This window comes from Convolutriloba macropyga, chromosome 15, assembly GCF_964194025.1.
Source record: "Convolutriloba macropyga chromosome 15, txConMacr16.3, whole genome shotgun sequence".
NCBI lineage: Eukaryota > Metazoa > Xenacoelomorpha > Acoela > Convolutidae > Convolutriloba > Convolutriloba macropyga.
The window spans coordinates 3,020,574-3,041,827 of NC_134482.1; the positions used below are offsets into that span (position 1 = coordinate 3,020,574).

The 21,254-nt window shown below is 33.7% G+C and overlaps 1 protein-coding gene across 2 annotated transcripts in view; it reads left to right on the plus strand.

Annotated features, from left to right (window-relative positions):
• Positions 1-21,254, plus strand: part of LOC142354341 (protein VAC14 homolog) — an 85,133-nt gene that overhangs the window by 14,252 nt on the left and 49,627 nt on the right. The window contains exons 5-7 of one of the 2 annotated variants that reach the window (XM_075406614.1): positions 613-829; positions 6,590-6,640; positions 10,652-10,746. In XM_075406614.1, coding sequence (XP_075262729.1) covers positions 613-829; positions 6,590-6,640; positions 10,652-10,746 — 363 coding nt within the window. The remainder of the gene's footprint in view (positions 1-612; positions 830-6,589; positions 6,641-10,651; positions 10,747-21,254) is intronic. The other variant, XM_075406615.1, reaches the window with a different exon arrangement.

Consider the following 21,254-nt stretch of genomic DNA (forward strand, 5'->3'; position numbering starts at 1 on the left):
CAAGCTTTATTAATTTATCGCTGAATGTTTTTAGCCTAGTTTTTTGAGCGGCGATTTTTCAATTTAGATCTGTATCTGTTTCGATCTCTATTATATGTTACGCAGGTCTATTCTTTCGCAGCTATTCCGGCAATCTGCCGGCTATGTTAAAATAATATTTTTAATGCACTATGTGTGATACTAGCCAGTAGCTTTGCTGTAAAATGTAGAGCTCAATCTTACTCATAGCAGTAATTATGTTAAACTGGACATGAGCTAGTTGTTTCGTCTAATTTGAGGTTTAATGTGATAAAAGGTAGCTTGCTTGCTTCGTGTGAAATGAGATGTTGAAAAAGTGATAGATTGCTGTGTTAATTGAGGTAGGTTCCACAGCCATGGACAAATTAATGATAGAATCAGTTAGAGGAATAAATGACAAGAGTTCACCTGGGAGGTGCAACCGTTGTATTCTAGTATTTTAAGATGTGTAATTCTCTTGATTAAATGAGCGACGACTACTCACTCAATAGAGTGTTCAATGTAGCAACACAACCTTCACAATTAGGCTCTAAGTTATTTCCGAAGAACCAAGAGAATATTAAATTCAAGATTTGATTGTTTGATGTTGTTTAGATGATCTCCTTAAACAGTCGGCCCAACTCTAATCTTCTCAACTACCTACCACAGTTGCTGGAGGGTCTCTTTGGATTCCTGGCCCTGGACGACGAGGTGCTGTTCAAGGAGACAGAAGAGTGTCTCAGGGAGTTCCTGAATGAGATCAAAGAGAGACCAGAGACAGTGCAGTATGCAGCCATGGTCAACACACTCGTATATCACAGCAAACGCAATCGTACGCCGTAATCATTTTGTACTTCATTTTTTTTTCAAGATTCTATGATCATTGCGGCAAATTTTATGTTTCGGTAATTATTATCGAGTGTTATTCAAAGGAGCAAGTGAATTGCGTGAAAACAGTGTTTAGGTCAAATTGCTGAAGAAACCTGAAGAGTGGTTTTCGGTGCTTGTCGCATTAACTTTTTTTATAGCTGCGAAGCTGTAAGCTGAGCGTAGCTATATTGCGGTGCTCTTGGTTTTTTACAATTCAAAGAATTTGAATTGTATTGGGGCGCTGTCTTTTTACGACTCGAAGAGGAGTATTGGAGAAGTCCTTTTTTTTTATCAATTTTATTGGAGTGATTTTTGAAGCGGGAAATGAAACGCGTGAAAAAATTGGAGTGATTTTGGCGCTGAACAAAAGTGAAGAGCGGAGCGAAAAGAGAGTGGTTTTTGTTCATACCGCTTTTTTGAGAGAGCGAGAAATTGATGTGTGAAAAAAATTTCTCTAAGCGAGCAAATTTTTTTTGTTCACGTGCGGCATTTTAAAGCAGTTTTTTTTGGTTAAGAGATTTGGTTATGATTTTGTTTTAATTTTAGGCTTGTTTCGGCTGTGGTTTTAAGGTTTCTTGAAATTAATATGAATTTTATGATAATTCGGAGGTTTTTAATGTGTTTTGCTGATTTTCGGGCTAATTTTTTGCGTTTTTTGACGATTATTTTGTTTTACTGGCTCAAATGGGTATTGAAGAAGCCCCATCCACTTGAGCAATTTTATGATAACAATTGGTTACAGTTTTGTGGGTAAGAATCATTTTTTTTGTTGAGAAATATGACAAAAAATGGAGAAAATTGGAACTATTTTTCTTAATTTTTGCAGTTTTTCGTTTTTTTTTCTGTTTTTATCTAAGTTTCTTTGCCTATTATGACTTGCCTATTGTTTTGCGGGCATCTGGATACCCTATTAGTTGAAGAAAATTTCTCTTTGGACTTATATGTTTTTGAAATATTAAAAAATTTAGTAACTTTTTCACGTTTTTCAGTGAAAGTTGTTTTTTTTTCATAATTTTAGCCTGAAGTATTTTTTCAAAATTCGCATAATTGGTTTTTGTAAGTACTAGTTGTTTTGATGAAGTTATTTTGGCAGAGATAGTTTTTTCGGGATCTCAATTTATAACGAAATTTGATCAGATTTTTTATATTTTAACAGATTTGATTTTATTGCTATTACTTTTTTGTTTCATGACTTTGTTTCAAGATAATCATTAATTAGTGAAGGCACGTTTTTGTTTGATGAGTAGTTGGATGGCGTTTGAGTGGATTTTCACTTAGAGTCGTTTCCGGAATTCTTCCGGCTATGTTTTTTTTTTAAGATCTGTTCACACTTTTTCATGATTTTTGAAGGCAAATTGGAGTAGTGATTTTGGTCCCGCCGAAACAGGAAATGGAGCGAAAAAGCGAGTGGTTTTGCGGCGTGAAATTTTTTTGCTCTAATTTTAAAGTAGAGTGAGAATACGGCGTTTGAACAAAAATTCGCTTTATCGGTAGTGGTTTTTTGTTCACATGCGGCAATTTCACTTTGATTTTTACTGTTTTATCGATTTTTTGGATCGGATTTTTTTCTAAATGGTTTTTCCAATCCATTCATAGTCCGTTCTAGGTCTAGTTTTCTGTTTAGTCAATGAAATTCCTTTAATTGTACGTCAGGACTTGTCCTGCTATGTTTTTTTGTTTCGTCGTCTGACGCTCTTTTTTCGTTTAACATTTGTTCACACCGCAAAGCTGAAAAAGTCAAATTTTCTGAATGACTTCTTCTTCTCACTAACGGCTTTTGCGCGTGTGACGTCATTTCTCACTCGCTTTTGCGAAAGATTTTAGGTTATTTGCGTGATTAGATTTTGATCATACATGACTTACCTCACTCAATAAAATGACTTTTGCACTTTAAAACTGAAGTTTAATTTGAATTTGTTTAAGGTCAAAGGAACTCCTATGTGCAGTAAAGGTTCCTAATAAGAGGCTTCTGTGGAATGAATTTTAACAAGCTGTATTAATTTATTGCTGAATGTTTTTAGCCTAGTTTTTTGAGCGGCGTCAATTTTTTTTCAATTTAGATCTGTATCTGTTTCTATCTCTATTATATGGCACGCAGGTCTATTCTTTCGCAGCTATTCCGGCAATCTGCCGGCTATGTTCGTTTTTCATAGGTTATCACTTTCACGTTTGCCTTCTGACTTACCTCACTGTTTCAATTGACTGGACTAAGGAATTTAGCTGCAATTTTACGCAAATACGTTAAGGACAAAAAGTGAAATTGAAAGAAACAGGATGAAACAATAAAGCAAGAGCAGTATGGTTCATTGTTTAAAGACATAGTGCATTAGTTATCAAAGATCCTTAAAATAAATTGCTAAATAATTGCTCTCGTAGAGAAGCAATTGTTGTAAACGTGTGTCTGTTATGCAAAATTTTTGCTTGACTGTTCTGACTTTTCGAGTGACTTTTGAGCCCTTGACTTTTTATGTTTTGCGTGATCTAAAATTCTCTCTTTATCACCGTTTCAAGCAGTTGAACTCAATTGGCGGCAATTTAATACTCAAAGTCAAATGAAAAGTGCGCCGATATTGGTGCCATTTTTCACTTCAAATCTTGATAGTGGTATATGTTAAACTCTAATGTGGTTGTTTGAAGCCCACTATTGAACTTCTTAGTCCCATTTAGGCTCCCCCCGATTAGAGCTCCCACTAGTCGTACGTGAGCAATTCTTCCGACGTTTAGTCGGTTATGTTTGGTATTGGTATTGAGTTTTGTCCTCCATTTAAGGCTAAATTCACAGTGTTTATCGAATCTAATGAAACTGCGGACGAAATTAAAACATGTTTGACACCTAAAAAATGAGGCCGACTGTCAATTTTTCTCGTTATTTTGTTTTAATCCCAATTCGAACATCGGTTAGTGTGATCAACAACCGCTTCCTTCCGTCCGGCAATCGGCCGCTTATATTTCAGTCTTTTGTTCATCTTCGTGGTAGGCAATGTCAGTCGATTGAGAAACAAATAAAGCCTTGAGAATCATTGCGAAAGAAGGAAAGAAAGAAATTAATTTCTGATTCATAATATTAAAATTACGTGAACAGTTTAGAAGAATTAGAGATGGATCAGAGGGGACCTTCCTAAAGGTGAATCATCTTTTATTATGAGGACCCGAGTTAAAAGTGCAGAGCATTGATCGCGTTTAACTTCTTTACCTATTTTTCTTAACCTACTTCTGTATTGAAACAGATATCACTTAACATTAGTGAAGTCTGAAGTTTAGCTAAAGTTTTAAAGGACTGATTTTTGCTCGCGGCTGTTGAAACATCAAGGTATTCTATGAAGACATCATCTTTGACTAGCGTATTGAGTAATTTGACTCCGCGATATCTTAGAGAATGGCTAACACTCTGACTTTTTGCTGCGGGAACTTCATACAAGCCACACGTAGCTCGGGTAGCCATGGAAGTTTTCAGCTGCCTCTTGAAGATATTGTTTAGGTAGCAAGTCGGTTGCAATTGTTTGATTGAAAAAAGGGAGAATGTTAACAGTTCAAACGTATAAATATCATAGATGTTTTGTAATCCTCAATCTTCGAAAAGTGAACTGGAATGATACCTTGAGCTTTTGAAGAAAAATAGCCTGAGTAGTTTCTTTTGTTGCATGTAAATTGGAAGTAAACGGTTGCGCGAAGTGCAACCGTATATCAATACACCATATTGTATGACAGGTTTGTTGCAAACATTGTAATACCGTATTACAACGTCACGACTCACAAGGTGTCGCAAACGTGACACAATGAAAATCTGCTTAGAAATTTTTTTTAACAATATCCCAAATATGGCTTGTAAAATTGAACCTCTCATCTATTTTTTTTCCGAGATAGGTTACGAGCGGCTGTTTAAACAACAATTCACCGTCTAATTCTAAAGTGAGATAATTTTTTCCATGAGTTTGCAGAACTTGAGTTTTCGAAATGTTCAGTGAAAGTTCATTTTTTTTATCCACTCAAACAATTTGTTCAGTTCATTGTTAAGCTTTGATTTTTCACCATCATCACAGGTATAAAGACAATTTGCATCATCTGCAAAAAAGTAGGTGTCTAAAAAGGAAGAAACATTGGGTGGATCATTTACATAGATAAGGAATAGAAGAGGACCCAAAATTGATCCTTGGGGAGCACCACAGGTCACTGGTAAAAATGGAGATTGGATTGAAGAAAGTTCTACACACTGTAATCTATTTAACAAATAGGATTTGAACCAATCTGATGCAACACCACGAACGCCATAATTCTCCAATTTCGATAAAAGACGTGTGTGATTCACAGTATCAAAGGCTTTACGCAAGTCCAGGAGAATGGAAACGTATTCAATACCTGGGTTTTCATGGAGGGTTTCGGTGATATGGGCTAAGGCGTGGATAGTTGAGTATTTTGATCGAAAGCCGAACTGCTTCGGGTAGAAAATGTTAAATTTCAAGAAGAAACATTCAAGTCTTGCGTAAACGACTTTCTCAAGCAAATTACTTAGTACAGGGAGTATAGAAATTGAGCGGTAAATGTCAATATTCATTTTTGAGCCTTTTTCTATGCAATGGGAAAACTTTAGCTCTCTTGAGGCATTCTGGAAAAACGCCTTCACTCATGGAGCGGTTGAACATATGCAGAACATTTAATTCTTTAAGCCGCTCATGGGTGCTCAAAAAAATTTAATTTCAGTCCATCCAGCTAGTCCTGCAGTTTTTTTGCTTGATCTTTTTTTGTTTGATTGATTTGACTTTCCGTCAAGAGGAAGGGTATAACTGGTAAATCTAAATGGCGTTCGATTCTTATCTCATAAGTGCACGGTTGAACGGAACCTCTGTGGTGTAATGGGCAATTTTGCAATTTTGTTTAGACCACCGTATCACCCCGCTTTTGTACTCCTTTCCCTCTGATTCAATACGGTTTCCCTCCCTAAGCTTAAGCCAGCCTCAACCCAAATGAGTGCACGTCAGTTCATTAAGAGCAAATCGTCTGATGTAAGTCTTGTAATTTCAGATTTTGTTTAGAAAAATTTCGAGCAACCTTAAATTCATGGTTTGTTCAGTATAGTAAAAAAAATTAAGCTAATTTTTTAGTTTCAGATGCTGCTCTTTAAGTTCGTGGCTACCTCGATTATTACGTATTTCTGCTGTTTTAATTCTTCAGCAAATGTAATATCAGCAAAACTTTGCGTTGTTTTTAGTTTAATTTTAACCAAACAAATTTTGAGACATTTGTTTTCTTCCATAGTTCTGGCTGAGTTTTTATTACAGCATAATTTGGCTGTTTCGGTTAGGGTCTGAGAAATTGTTAGAATGCCTTAATAATCACGCAGCTATTTTTTTTTAAAGGGCGGTCACTTGATTTAACGATGCCCATTTTTTTTAAAAAAAATTACTCATATCTGACTGCAGATGATTGAAGTTGACGAGATTTCTAATAGTTTCAGCTTCAGGCAATTCGACTGGATATTTTTGTCATTTGCTTATTTTGACCCGTGCCTTGTTTTAGAATAGTCTTCGGTGACTGTAGGTTTTGCTATTGGCTGTCACTCTAAAAATAATTATGACTAGAACTTGTGGTATTCTAATTTCGGTGAACTATTTCAATTGTTCGTGTTCGACGAAACTCTACAATTATTGTAAATCAACTTTTGCATTGTGCATTTGTGTACTTGTTGGCGTTGTTTTGCTCAAATTTCACAAGTTGTTCTTTTTAGCCTATTTTGGCATTGATGAGAACTCGAGTGGTCGAGTCAATAGAAGCCGAGGTTTGCAATGCACTCTACGATTTAAACCCAAACCCAGTTATAACATGCTCATTAACCCTGAAATGATTATACCTTAACCTTCTAACGCGATGTGCAAGTGAAAGTGAAGTGAATGCCGGCTTTCTAATCCTTTCTTTTTACTTTGTCTGGATCGCTGTTGTCTAGATCGCCAGAGAGTCTAGTTGGATTGTGGTGGGAACACTTTGTGATTTAGAAATGCTAGTCAAAAGCATGATTGGTCATCTGCCAAACAACGATCAAAGTCTGTTCTCTCTTGTAAATGTCGCTGTTGATCGCTTTGAGCACAATTCAACCAGCCAACCACTCTCAATGAGACATAAAATAACTGGTCATCCAACTAAGTTCATAGAAAAATCACCATAGCATGCAATTGCCAGTTTCTTGTAATGAATGAATGAATGAATGAATGAATGAATGAATAATCAGTTCATTGCTTTAGGTGTTGAACAGTAACCCTAATAGCAAACTTTCAAATATAATCCGGATCCGTTTCAAGTTGACCTTGAAGCGTCCATGTTAACATTTTCATGTCTTGTTTGTGACCGGAGCGCTGAATACCAATAATGTTCAACAAAAGATTTCAATTAAAAAAATTACTTTTAAGGCCCGTTTTTAAGGGAAATCCCCCTCCCAATGAATGACTGTTAAGTTGCAATTGAGCATTATTTTAAGGTGTTTGTAATTGGGAAATTAAGATCAATTGGTCTTGTGTTTCTGCTCGTAGTTTTCAAAATTTATGTGGTTTTTACACGCCGTCTCTGCTCATCACACTTTGCCATGGATAGATTTCCCGATACTAACCAATAGTTTCTAATTAAGTGGACTTTTTGTACCTTACTGTCATTCTGATTTAATTAATTGCTCTCGAACGAAGTTTGAAGCACTAACAGTTATCGTGTCAAGGTTTGATTTGAATTTTGGTGGACTTTTTGGTACTAAATATTTAAAAGCCGCCGTCAGCCTCTCAACGGCTATTAATTAGGCGCTTTACTTTTTTAGGCAATTTCCTTTACCTTTTCGTCGTTTTTTGTTTTACATTATTCACGACTTTCACGCTTGATTTCTGACTTAACCTCACTCACTGTTTAAACTGCTTGGATTTTAAATTTGTCCACGCATTGATTTAGGCAATGCAGTGAATACAGTCAAAGTCAAAAGAGCAAAATCAAAAGAAACGGGATGAATCGATAAAGCCCGGTCATTAAGTCATAGTGCATTAGGTTATCAAAGTTCATTAGAGCAATTGCTAGCTGACATTATTATTAAGATTTTGAGCTTGAATTTTAGAAGCTGAATTGAGCTTAGTTGTAGAATCTAACTTAAACTGCACACCTAATAAGCACAATGTTTTGAAACTGAGGCGAAAAAGTCTGTCAATATTCAACTTTTTTTCCTTTTTCTGTTTCAGTCTGTGCGTCAACCGCGTCAACGGCGGCTTTTTTCTGGTAATATGCGGGCTATGTTTACAGTGATGCGTGATTTAGATTAGACTCATTCAAAATTTTGATCAGCTGATTAAAATTGGCAATTGTTAGGTTCTAAGGGATGTTTAGCAGTTGTTAGCTTCCGAAAGCTGAGATTTCTACTTCTCGAAAGCTTAAGGTGTTTTTAAGTTAGATGCAGCACTAGCTGCTTTTTTTTAAAAAAAATTTTGAATCCGTTTATTTTAGCTATATTGTACGATTCAAGAATAAGAACAACGCCTGTTCATATATGCTGGGTCTCCATTAGATTTCGCTTTGGGGATTCGCTTTTCCGAATTGGTCATTTTCCAGGTTTTATATTAAATTTTTTGTATATAACATTCGACTATGTCTTACACTATTATTGTTCTTATGGCGGTATTTTAGCTTGTCTTCTTCTTTAATTTTTGCTCCGATCTTTTTAACGACATTTGTAGCAATCGCTTGAATCCTGTGATTTTTATGCAATTTTTTTGCAAGACTGATTTTTCGCCTGGCCCTTTTCGTCCTTAAAAACGAGAGAAGCAGGTAAAGCCCAGATGGCATTAAGTGACTGAGCAGCTCTCTTAGAGCTTTGCGCTTCACTAGTCTCTACGTATGAGATTCACCGAAACTGTTATCGAGATATTTTCATGGTGTGAACTGCGAAACCAAAATCATTTCTACGATTTGACTTCAAAATCATAAAATTTGTGCGAACAAATCTTCAAAAAAGGCTTCAATTCTATTTAAGTTTTTTGAATTTTGAAAAACCTCTCCCGCCCACCCTCCTCCACCTGGCGGTTCTCTCGTCCAGCTGCGTTGTTTTTTGATTGTTCTCAAACGAAGTTGAAGCAATTATTGTAAACGGGTGTGTCTTTTTATGCAAAATTTTTGCTTGGCCGTTTTTTCTCTTGTTCTACATTTTTTAGAGTGACTTTTTCACGCTTGCGACCTTCATTTATGAGAGTTAAGTTGTTCTTTATGAAATAAAGTTTCTCACCAACATAAAACCGAGTGTGAGCGAAAAAATGATTCAGATGTTGAACTGTCATCCTGGAGGTCCACCGTTTAAGCCCATGTTGGGTCGGCAATTATTTTGCACCTATAAAACATTTTTCAGCTACACACCTAAATTAAATTGCCCCCGGCTGTCGTTCGAGAGCAATTCATCGAACGTTAGTCGGTTTATGTTTTCAATTGCGCCGAAACAAACTCTTCGGCATTTATTTGCGCTTCAGGCGTGTTTTTAAAGAAAAGTTTTCGGGTGATAAGTGCTCTCATTCAGAACTTGGCCATTCTGGTTCAGGCTTACTGAAAGCAGTTCGCTTGCGGTGAGTGTTTTTTCAATGCTCAGTTTTATTCTTTATGTGGTTGATGATAAAGGCCAGTTCCTTCATTTGAGGGCCACATTTTTGTTAACTAGGTTGAAAATCCAACTCTGATCAATCTTCTGAGTAATCGTAATCGGTTATGATGAATCGTTCCAATAATTTTTGATGATTTTTGTTTCATCATCAGAAACATCTGTTCAGACGCTTCAAAAGCAAAAGGCAGTATTGCAGACACTTTGTCAACTCCGTGCTTGGTATTCTTTGTTGACTGATTGGGAGCGAATTATGTCGTCCATCTTGGTTTTTGTTTAATTTTTGCAAAACGAAGCTATCGACTATTTTTATAGTCGGAAATGTTTTTGATGCAATTTTTCCCTGGTCTTGCCGACTCGGGATTTGTGTCACTTTTTTGTAACACTTTATGCTGGAACGTTCTTATTCAAGAATGCTTTTTTGCTTGAACACCCATTTAGAATAAATTTGGCAAATTTTCTTTTTGCTTAGTCAGATTTAATAACTTAATCTGAGGAGGAGGTTAAAATTGTTTTGGACTAACTCCTGAAGTTACGTCGTTCATGTTTCCGCTCAAAATTACTTTCTGTACCTAATCAAGTTCATCTGACTGCGGTATTCGTGGTAGAACGTAAGCGGTGTCAGATTGTCTTTGTCTGTTCATTTTTTGTCTCTAGAATTTCAGGCAGCCATTTGTTTTTTACAGAATTCATTTTTATAGAATGCAGTTTTCCTATACGCTATTTATGAAATTTTTGGTGTTAAATACATATATTAGAATAATTAATATCTGGAATTGAATTTTTTTGAATCATCACTTGGTAATTTGATATCGTAACCAACTGAAGACTAGTGATGAGTTTCAACTGTATTGGGTTGTATGAAGATCGAACAGTGATAAAGTTTCTTCCTGAGTTTTTTACTTCCTGAAAACCATCTGTTTTTTAACCATCATTTAATTTGAATGTCAATTGTCAACATAGCTTGTTTTTGAAGTTATCTTGTAGCGTGACTCGTCTAGACTAAAGAAGTTTGTTCTGTAACTGCAGTCTTATGATATTTATTCAACAGTCATCGCGGATTTCTTATCAGATCTTACATATTAAAAAATTGTTATGACAAGATACGATATGAAATAATCGTAATCCAATCCTGTTTGTGCTTTTTTCAATCGAGTGAGTGCATTGTGAACTGTGTTTAAGAGATGCGAGTGCAGAAGGTGGCGCTGGTGTGGATGTGTGAGTTTGTCAAGTGTGCAGGCAGACAGCTCCTCCCATTCCTATCAAACATGCTACAGGTACCCCATACATACCATACACTACCACTCAATCACTACTTATTCATTCTTATCGTAGTACAAATTACCATCAGTTAATTGGAACCATCGGGACAATGAAATGAAATTAGATCTGTTTAATTGCTCTTAAACGGAGTTTGTAGCAATTATATTAGTCCTGTTGCTATTTTTGCTATTTTTTGCTTGACCGATTTTTCGTCTGACCCATTTGACTTTTCGTCCTCAAAAATGGGACAAACAGGTTGCGCCAGTGGTGGAAAAAGTACCGTGTGACCAGATTTAGGCTGTTGTCAAAATGCTTTATTCTGCATAAACTTGAGCCCTCGGATCATCATCAAAAATGGGCATTTGTCTCGCGTATTTACTCTTATACGCGAGAGTAAATTTTTATTATAGTAAATTTTTATTTTACTTATACTCTACGTTTTATCTATAAATATATCTCTGATTATATCTCTAACTATTTGTTTGTTTTGAATGAGAAAACCCGGTCACAACTATGGCTTTTACCCACTCATTGGTTTTGTTTTAGATTATTATAGTTTTAATTTTAACTCGAGCTAAAGTCTCAACTTGTGCTAAAGTCAAACCTATGGTCTCAACCATAACAATAGATGAGGTTTTGGCCAAATCCCTAGCTCTGAAGCACAGGGAACTTTTCCACTACATGGGCTGGGTCTATATTATACTTAAGAACATGTTCTTTGAACTTATCTTTAGTATGATGGAATCTAAATCTCTGCAAATAGATACATAATCTACATTTTTCTTCTTTAAATCTAAAGTAAAAAATGTGTTTATAAATTTTACACAAACTACAAGTTTTATATAGATCTGGGTTATTATAACGCTGACTCATATGATCAGGTCTCTTTCCTTTATTATGATATCACATATAAAACATAAGGTTGATCTCTACATTTATCACAACATTTACTCCATGGCTTATGTTCACAATTATTACACTTCAATTAAAAATGAATAATAACGGTCGATTCGAGTGTGAGATTTGCGATCTATCTTTCAACTTAAAGAAAGATTATTTCAAACATGAGTTAAGTGATTATCACTTAAACAGAGCAGGAGAGGAATATGAGGAGGAATTTAATTCTGTAGCTAAGGCTGAGTCTAAAGCTAAAACTGAAGCCAAAGCTAAAACAAGCTGAAGCTGACTCAGAAGATGAAGACGGTATTATTTATTCAAGAAAAAATAACTGTATTGTAATAAAATACTTAAAAGTGAGAAGCCTCTAAGAACACATGAGTATTCACTGGAGAGAGAACCTAGAATCCAGTGATATGTTTAATATTACTTCTTATGATCATCACCAGCTCTATATCAGCAGATTAGACCAGGGCTATATTACTGATAATAATGAAGCTGTAAACTATGTTCTAGATAATTTTATACCATATAAATCATATAAATATAAAGTCACTGCTAACTGCATATATAAGAAGAGAACACGTGAGGGTGAGCAAATAAAAACTAGACTAGTAAATTTAAGGACTGTCTAATACATGACCAGAACTCCTAAGCAAGATCTTAACCAATGGCTAGAGCTATCTAAAGAAACATTCGAGGGTCAACCTATGACTATGAGGTTGTTGGTGTAACAGATATTCAACTAAATGTAGAAATAACTAAACCATCATTAGGTGCTAATACTATATTACCAGATGACTTAAAAAACAAAACTAAGGCCATACTAAACATACAGAATAAAAAACTAAACAAAACAGAATAAATGACTGTGTTAAACTGTGTTAGACTGTGTTAGATTATCCATCACTGCTGCATTATATCCTGTGGATAATCATCGAGCTCGAGAAAATAAATATGTACCTAATTAAATCGATGATTATAAACATGATGAAAATGATTAGGAATATATAACTAGAATTCAAGATAAATACAAACCTATTTATTTATATTACATATATATATATATATATATATATATATATATGTATATATATATATATATATATATATATATATATATATATATATATATATATATATATGTGTATATATATATAAACCTTGTGGTAGTGGTATGGTTGAGAAATTAGTAAATTGTTCTACTTACTTTAAAGATAGAAAGAACGTTAAATTACTAGCTTGGAGTGAACACTGTGCACTAATAAAATTATAGATGCTTTACTAGAAAGACCTATTACAATAAGATGTAAACTATGATATTGTGATAACTGTGAATACTGGTAAAGTTCTGGAGCTAATTATAATGAACACAAATGTTGTTTACAAATAAAAGCAAAGATTGTTTGCCCAACAAAGAAACATATAACATTCAAGAATTATCACAAAAAAGGATAGGTGAACTTCATATTCGCTGATATCGAGTGTTATATGGAAGCTGTGAATAGATGTATAGGGGATAACATATTTGTATTATCTAAACATGTGCCTTTTTCAGTTGGCTTTAGCTTTGGCTCACCTCAAGATAACAACTATAGACTACTTTAGTACTAATTGTATTAAACATTGAGCAAACCCATGAAATGTACTACTGAAGATGAACTATACCTTAACTCTATTGCATTGATGCGCTAATGCAACCTAACGGTTAACGTTAATGCATAATCAAAGTCAGAGACCATTGTCATAAAACAGGTAAAAACAGAGGCCCAGCATGCAAGATAGGTAATCTCAATTATAAAAACCAGATAGTTATACCAGTTGTATTCCGCAATGTTAAAGGCTATGACTTCAATCTACTAATTGATAAAATATTCCATCAAAATAATAAAAGAAAATGGTAAAAGTAGAACCTTTAGAGTAGTTATATTAAAGTTTATGGATAGTTATAGTTTCATGGGCAAGACGAGAATTATAATCTAACGAACAAATCACTATACCAATACGAATATTTTAAAGATGAGCAATCATATTATATTGTATTAGGCAACATAACTAGAGAGAACTTCAAAACTTCACTAACAATCAAGTTAACATCTCGAGAAGAAGTCGATAACTTTAATGAAGCTAATACCAATAAGACTGGTAAAGAGTTAACACTAGAATACATGCTTAATGATATTTATATATTACAACATGGTTTTAGCTCATACTGGACTAAATTTAAAAATATAAACGCAACCCACTACACTACATAGGCCTTCCTGGTTATGGCTTCAACTGTTTTCTAAAACTCGTTCGTATTTTTCTTGATACTATTCAAGATGAACAAATGCTAAAAGACTTGATGCTCTAAGAGGAGGAATATGTCGTCTCATGGGTAATATATTTGTAAAATGTAAATCATAATCCTTATCTCAACTCTAGCTCTAGTTTGAGTTCTTGCTCCAGTAAAGGGTTTTTGGCAGAGCATGGCGAAGCTTAAACGAAATCACATGACCGGAGGTCCATCCAATACATAGACTCTATACGGTTATTCCCTACGACAAATTACCACACAGAGTTTAGCTTTACAGACATATCTCTAGACGGGGTGCTAAATACTAGTGATGATAGTGACTTTGGGTATTTGTAATATATACTATACAGATAAATGTAAAGATCATACTAGATGTTTACAACTACTCCCTCTTAATAGACAAATAGAAAAAAGAAGAATTTGGTTATAGAGAAAGAGAGAAAGTTAGCGCAGGAGCAGAGAAACTAATCTTAGACCAAAACAATAAAACAGAATATCCAATCCATTATAGAATGTTAAAGTTTGGTGTTAGTTTGGGTGTAGAGGTTAAATTTCAAAGAATAATTAAGTTTAAACAAGACTATTTTAAGTTTAAACGATACTGTATAGACGTTAATACTGCGATGAGAGCTACTGCTAAAACTGAGCCTCTGAGAGATACCTTTAAGCTAATGAATAACGCGTTATTTGACAAAACTTGTGAGAATCCTGTAAAGCATATAGAGTGCAAGATACTAACAGATAAATATGAAATACTTAAATCTGTATCCAAACCAACATTCAAAGAATTAATTAGATATAAAGATGCAGCTCTAATAGATTTTTATAATAAAGAAATAAAATATGATAAGCCAATATATCTGGGTGCTACAGTATTTGAACTAAGCAAACTACATATGTATGATACATTCTATAATGTTCTGAAGCCATCACTCAAAGATCTACAGCTACTTTATATAGATACTGATAGCTTCACAATAAGCTTTACTGATGGTAACGTCCACGACGAATACATGGACTTAAGCAATCTTGATATACCCATCAAAACCAATAATAAAGTACCTGGTAATTTTTGATATGATTTTGGCAGTATAATCATAGATGAGTTGATAGTATCCGTATCAAAAATATATAGCTTGACATGCCGCGAGCAGAGCGCTTCTACTAAAGAGAAAGGATTAAAGAAAGAGAATAGAGCTAAACATGAAGACTTCTATAATGTGCTAAGGTGTAATAAAGAGAGAACTGTAAATGAAAATAGAATACAAAAGGTACGTAAAGATATAGTCACGGTCAACACAACTTAAAGAAACCTAAATTCATTTGATGATAAGAAATTCGATGTGAATAATTTTGAGAGCTATCCTCATGATCATGATATATATCTATTTAAGAAAGATTTAATAAATTAAACTTATAATGTTACGTTAGAGCTAATAATAAATTATACTATATACTACTATATTATAATAAATAATACTATAATGCGCTAAGGTATAATAAAGAGAGAACTGTAAATGAAAATAGAATACAAAAGGTGCGTAAAGATTTAGTCACAGTCAACACAACTTAAAGAAACTTAACCTCATTTGATGACAAGAGATTCTATATGAATAATTTTAAGAGCTATCCTCATGACCATATATGTATATATATATATATATATATATATATATATATATATATACCTATAATATATATATATATATATATATATATTATATAATATATATTTTTTTATATATATATGTATATATATATATATATATATATAAAAGAAAGATTTCATAAAAAATTATAATGTTCCGTTAGAGCAATGAATGAATTTAGGGCTAGACAAAGATGTTGGAAACAAAAATCTATTCATTGAGAGAATTTTAAAGAGCTAACTATTAACGATGAGTGCGAATTAATCCTTGGTGTTTTTACTGTTTATAATGATTTACCAAAATATAAATTGAACGGTGTTGATATAACTCTAGAACAGGATGCATTTTTAGTTGTGGTTAATATAAAAGTATGTTCAGATGGCTTTTATAATTTTCTTACCAATCCAGATATAAAATATGGGGATATTGGGGATGAAGATGAAGAAGGAAAAATAAGGTTTTTGCGGGATATTAGATATGATACAGGAGTGGGTGATGAGAGAAGCAAAAGATTTAAAACAATAAAACGCTTGTTTGATGTGAGAAAAAATCGTGGTGTCGAGGTGTTGCTAACCCCAACAATTTAATAGAAAGTCTAGAACTGCTTTTACTAGAAACAAAAGGCGGTCATGATGGTTTGTATGATGAAATGTTGTATATAGACACCTATTATCTATGAATATTATTAGTCAAGAGCAACTAGATAACTTTATTACAAATTAAGTCAAATGAAAATGCCCACAATTACGTTGGTGAATGAAGTTTCTGCAAAGCAGAGAGTCAAACCCACAACCAAAGCTAAACAACAATTATTATCTAAAGAAGTTGTTAGTCTAGTAATAACAAATTTTATAAAAACAGTTTTTATCTAAAGAAGTTGTTAGTCTAGTAATAACAAATTTTATAAAAAGAGAGATTTATTCCGCTATATAAAGATGAAACTTGGTCAGGCGATTTGATTGATGAATCATCATTAAGTAAATTTAATAATAATTATAAATTTATATTAATCTATATAGATATATTCACTAAATATGCCTGGGCTATATCTTTAAAGAATATTTCTGTTATATCTATAACCATTGGTTTTATAATATTCTTATTAGAAGGTAGAAAACCAGAAAAATGATGGGTTGATAGAGGTAGTGAGTTTTATAATAAAACATTTAAATCTTTACTTAAGGAATATGAAATTGAACTATATTCTACATATAGTGATTTAAGTCAATGTTTATCAAATCAGTGTTTATAAATGTTGATGGTAATTGGGTAAGTCTATTAAATCGCGCTGTTATTACATTCAAAAATAATAATGGTGATTATTTTCGATGCTGATAAACGTAACATTTTCTCTAAAGGATATATATCTAATTGCAATACAGAGTTTTTTAAAGTAATCAAGTTCTAAAAATTCAACCACCGATAAATAGAATAGATATCGATGGTGAAATAATAGAAGGCAAATACTATGAATATGATTTATTAAAATCTGAGTTTGATTTTGAATCTAATAATAAGGTTTTGGAATTGCTCGGCGTAATTCTTAATGTAAATATATACAAAGATGACAAGAATTAGGTTCTAAAACTGAATTAGGCCACTTTTATGTGAACTTCTAAGTGTTATTTAATTGATCTCAATGACGTATATTATAGAAAATTTTTTAGTCCTGCTGATCTTTTGAATGCAATTTTCCGTACAACAGACTTCGTCTGATAGTTTTTTCATCTTACTTTCATTAGCTTTTCGTCCTCAGAATTCGGATGAATAGATATTGCTAGGATGGCTTTTGCTGAGCAGTTGTCTCAGAGCCTTACGCTTGATAGTTTCTACATATGCAATTGAATGTATGCATAAGTTCATGGAGTGAAGGGCAGTTTATAGGGTGAAGTTTGACCTCACGTTCCTCTCACCCTCCCCCAACCTATTGCCCACCCGCCCCAACCTCTCCTCTAACCTCCTCAATTAAGCTTCAGTCATCCTCCTTTGGCTGCAGCTCGGTTCTGATAAAACGAAACACTCGCCAGTCGTTTGAGAGCAATTTAGCCGAAATTAGTGGTTTTGTTTTTAAATTTTGCAATTTGTTGATAACACGACTTTTCAGCTAGCAATTCGTCGTTTCTTTTGAATTGCTGATATACCTTCATTTTCCATAATTTTAAAAATTTCTTAAGTTTTGACGCAAATTGCGTAGTTTCGTATCTCAATTTCAATATTTATACGGTTAAGTTATTGTTAATAGCCATCGTCAGCCTCTCAACGTCTATTAAGTAGACGCTGTTCCTTTTTACAATTCAAAGAAATTGAATTGTATTGGGGCGCTGTCTTTTAAGATCTGTTCACGCATTTTCATGATTTTTGAAGTTAAATTGGAGTAGTGATTTTGGTCACGCCGAAACAGAAAGTGGAGCGAAAAAGCGAGTGGTTTTGCGGCGTGAAATTTAGTCGCTCTATATTTAAAGTAGTGTGAAAAAACTGTGTTGAAAAATTCGGTTTCTCGCTAGTGGTTTTTTTTGTTCACATGCAGCAATTTCACTTTGAATTCTTATTTTTTTTCGATTTTTTGTATCGGATTTTTCCTGAATGATTTTCCCAATCCATTCATAGCTCGTTCTAGGCCTAGTTTTTTGGTTTGAACCAAAATTCGATTTTTCAGTAGTTTTTTTGTTTATATGCCGCATGTTGACATTAATTTTCTGTTCTTTTTTGGTCTGAGTCAATGAAAATTCTCTGAATTGTACGTCAGGACATGTCCTGTTATGTTTCTAATGTCGTTTTACTTTTTGATCACGTTTTTCGTTTCGCATAAGTCACGACGATTTTCACGATTGACTTCTGACTTTCCTCACTCACTGTTTCAACTGAATGGATTTTAAATTCTATCACGCATTGAATTACCCAATGTAGTGAATACGGTCAAAGTCAAAAGTGCAAAATGAAAAGATTAAAGGAAACAGGATAGACTTTAGAATCTAAACGAATATGCAAAATTTGCACACCAAATAAAAAATTGACTTTTTGAAAAATTATGTCAATTTCTATCTTTTTTTCTTTCTGCTTCAATCTCAATGTGCGTCAAGCGGGTCAACGGCGGCTATCTTCCGGCAATTTGCCGGCTATGTTTTTGTTTGATTCTCTTCATCACCCTCTACTGCAAAATTTCACATATGAGATTTCGCAGTCTCTTTGAAAGAATTTTGTATCTTGATCTCCATCCTTTTTTCAATGCTTGTTAGGTCAAAACGTTTAATTGGAGGTCAAGTGACCTCTGTTTACCGCTAAAATCAATGAAAAATAAAATGAAAGAAAAGTTTGGAAAGTGGACAATATATGCTCTCATAACAGCATATGAAGCCCAATAGAAAGCGATCCCCGTGAGTTGTTTTTAGAGCAACTCGTCCAACAGTAGCCGGTTTTTTGCTAGTCCTCTGCAGCACAATTTTTCTCGCCATCAATTGATTTCAGTTCTAAAATCATATAATAATAATATTAAATTGTTTATGGTTGGTACAGAATCATTGTCATTAATTTTACAATGATTGCAAAAAGAGAACACTATTGGGTAAATCAATAGCAATCGCACCAATCAAGAGCACACTATTAGGTCTCACTGACCTGTTTTCAAGTGCCTCTAGCTGAAAATAATTCACTGTCAATACCTTTTCACTAAGGGTAAAAAAATGGTTTGTTTTTAATAAATTGAAAACAAAAAAGAAAAAAAAAGGAACAATTACCATAATCAGTAGTTTTGTTTTTTTATTAACTACAAATTGCTTTTGTTAGTTGTTCCTTTTCCAGTATGAAATTGTCTAAAAATTTGTGTGCAAATTTACGTATTTCGTTTTTAAGGTTTTTACTGTCTACAAACATTGGTTCTATTGTTAAAACTAGGTTTAATAACCTTCTTAACCTTGTATACAAACAATTTTTCACGCATGCGCGTTTACTAGTTGAGATCCTTTTAGACCGACGGCTTGAAAGGTTTTCTAGATCCTGAGCACTCAACAAATTTGAAAAAGGTGCAATTTTGCATTCACACCGAAGGATATTAATCAGAGTTTTGAAAAGTTGACATATGTGAAGATCCCTAACAGTGTAGAGTTTATATTCTTCTCTCAATGAGCCCAGCGATTCGAAACTCCGTTTGTAGAAAGTAATTTTAATTAACCGTTTTGTAAGTTTTTCCAGATTTTTCGGCACATTTTTAGAAGTGGAATCAAAGATGAGAACTCCATATTTTAATATTGGCTTGATGTATGTTCTAAAAACTTGGATCATTTGGCGAGATATTAAGACTTTTCTGATCCTGTAGAAAAGGCCACAAAACTTGACAAGGCGCTTTTTGATAGAGGTTACATGATGTTGGAAACTTAATTGACAATCAATATCACACCTAAATATTTGTACTGCTTTACTGACTCCATCGTTTCATTACCGAAAGAAAATTCTTTTTCAAACTGAATATTCCGTCGACCATTAAAGAGCACGTTTTTTGTTTTCTTTGCGTTGAGGACTAGCTTGTTTTCTTTTATCCAATCGTTTGTGTCATCTGTTTCTTTCTGCATTGATTTGTTGTCATTAATATAAATAAGGAACAGAATTGTTCTCAGTATCGACCCTTGGGTGACACCTGTTTCTACAAGTTTCAATGAAGATTTCTTTGTTCCAATTTGGATGTATTGCTTTCGGTTCTTCAGGAAGGAGTCACTAAGCTTATATGTTTCCTTACTACAACCGTAGCAATAACATTGTTGTAATAAAACTTTGTGATCAACAGTGTCGAACGCCTTCTTTAGGTCAAGAAAAGTGCATCAAGAAACATTAGTTCTGTTTGTCCATAATTGACGAATCGTTTCCACCAATGTAGCAGTGGCATGAACTGTGCTCCGTTTGCTCCGAAAACCAAACTGTTTTTAACTCAGAATGTGATACCGATCGAGGAATTGTACCAACCTATTATAGATCAGTTTCTCAAAAATCTTCCCGATTGTTGGTAGCAAGGAAATTGGCTTTTAGTTTGTTGGCTCATGTTTGTCATCCTCCTTGTATAAAGGTACAACTTTGGCAATCTTTAAAGCATCAGGAAAATAGCTTTTGATAATGCATTTATGAAACAATTGTTCCAAACAAGTTGCAAGAGGATCAGACATTTTCTTTAGAAATATGTAGTTTAGGCCATAGCAGTTTAAGCAGTACTTAAGTCGATTTTTTGCAGTATCTCTTCTATTTCCTTCTTGGTACTTTGCTGAAAAAGAAAGTTGCTGGTTTTCGGATTTAATTCAGTTTTATTGTTGGCTTCAATTTCAGACAATTTTTTTCCAATACTCGCGAAAAAGTTATTGTAGTTTTCAACATGGTCTTGGGTAAAAAAATCTTGCTCTGGATATTTGATTTTCCCATTAATTCGTTGTAGATGTTGAAAAATTCTCTAGTATTTTGCCTACTTTCCACGTGTAATTTTTCTAGATAGAAAAACCATCTTATTTCCTTACCAAGTTCTTTACAAGATTACTTGTGTATGCAAATTTGTTTTCTTCGGAATTTATTTCATTCATTTTTTTCTTAGTGCTTTCTTTTTAGTAGTCTTTTATTTCATTGTCTATCCATTGTCTATTTCATTGTTTTTTCTATTGCTAGGTTTCACTTTTTTCATGGGACAAAATGGTCTAGCGTTATC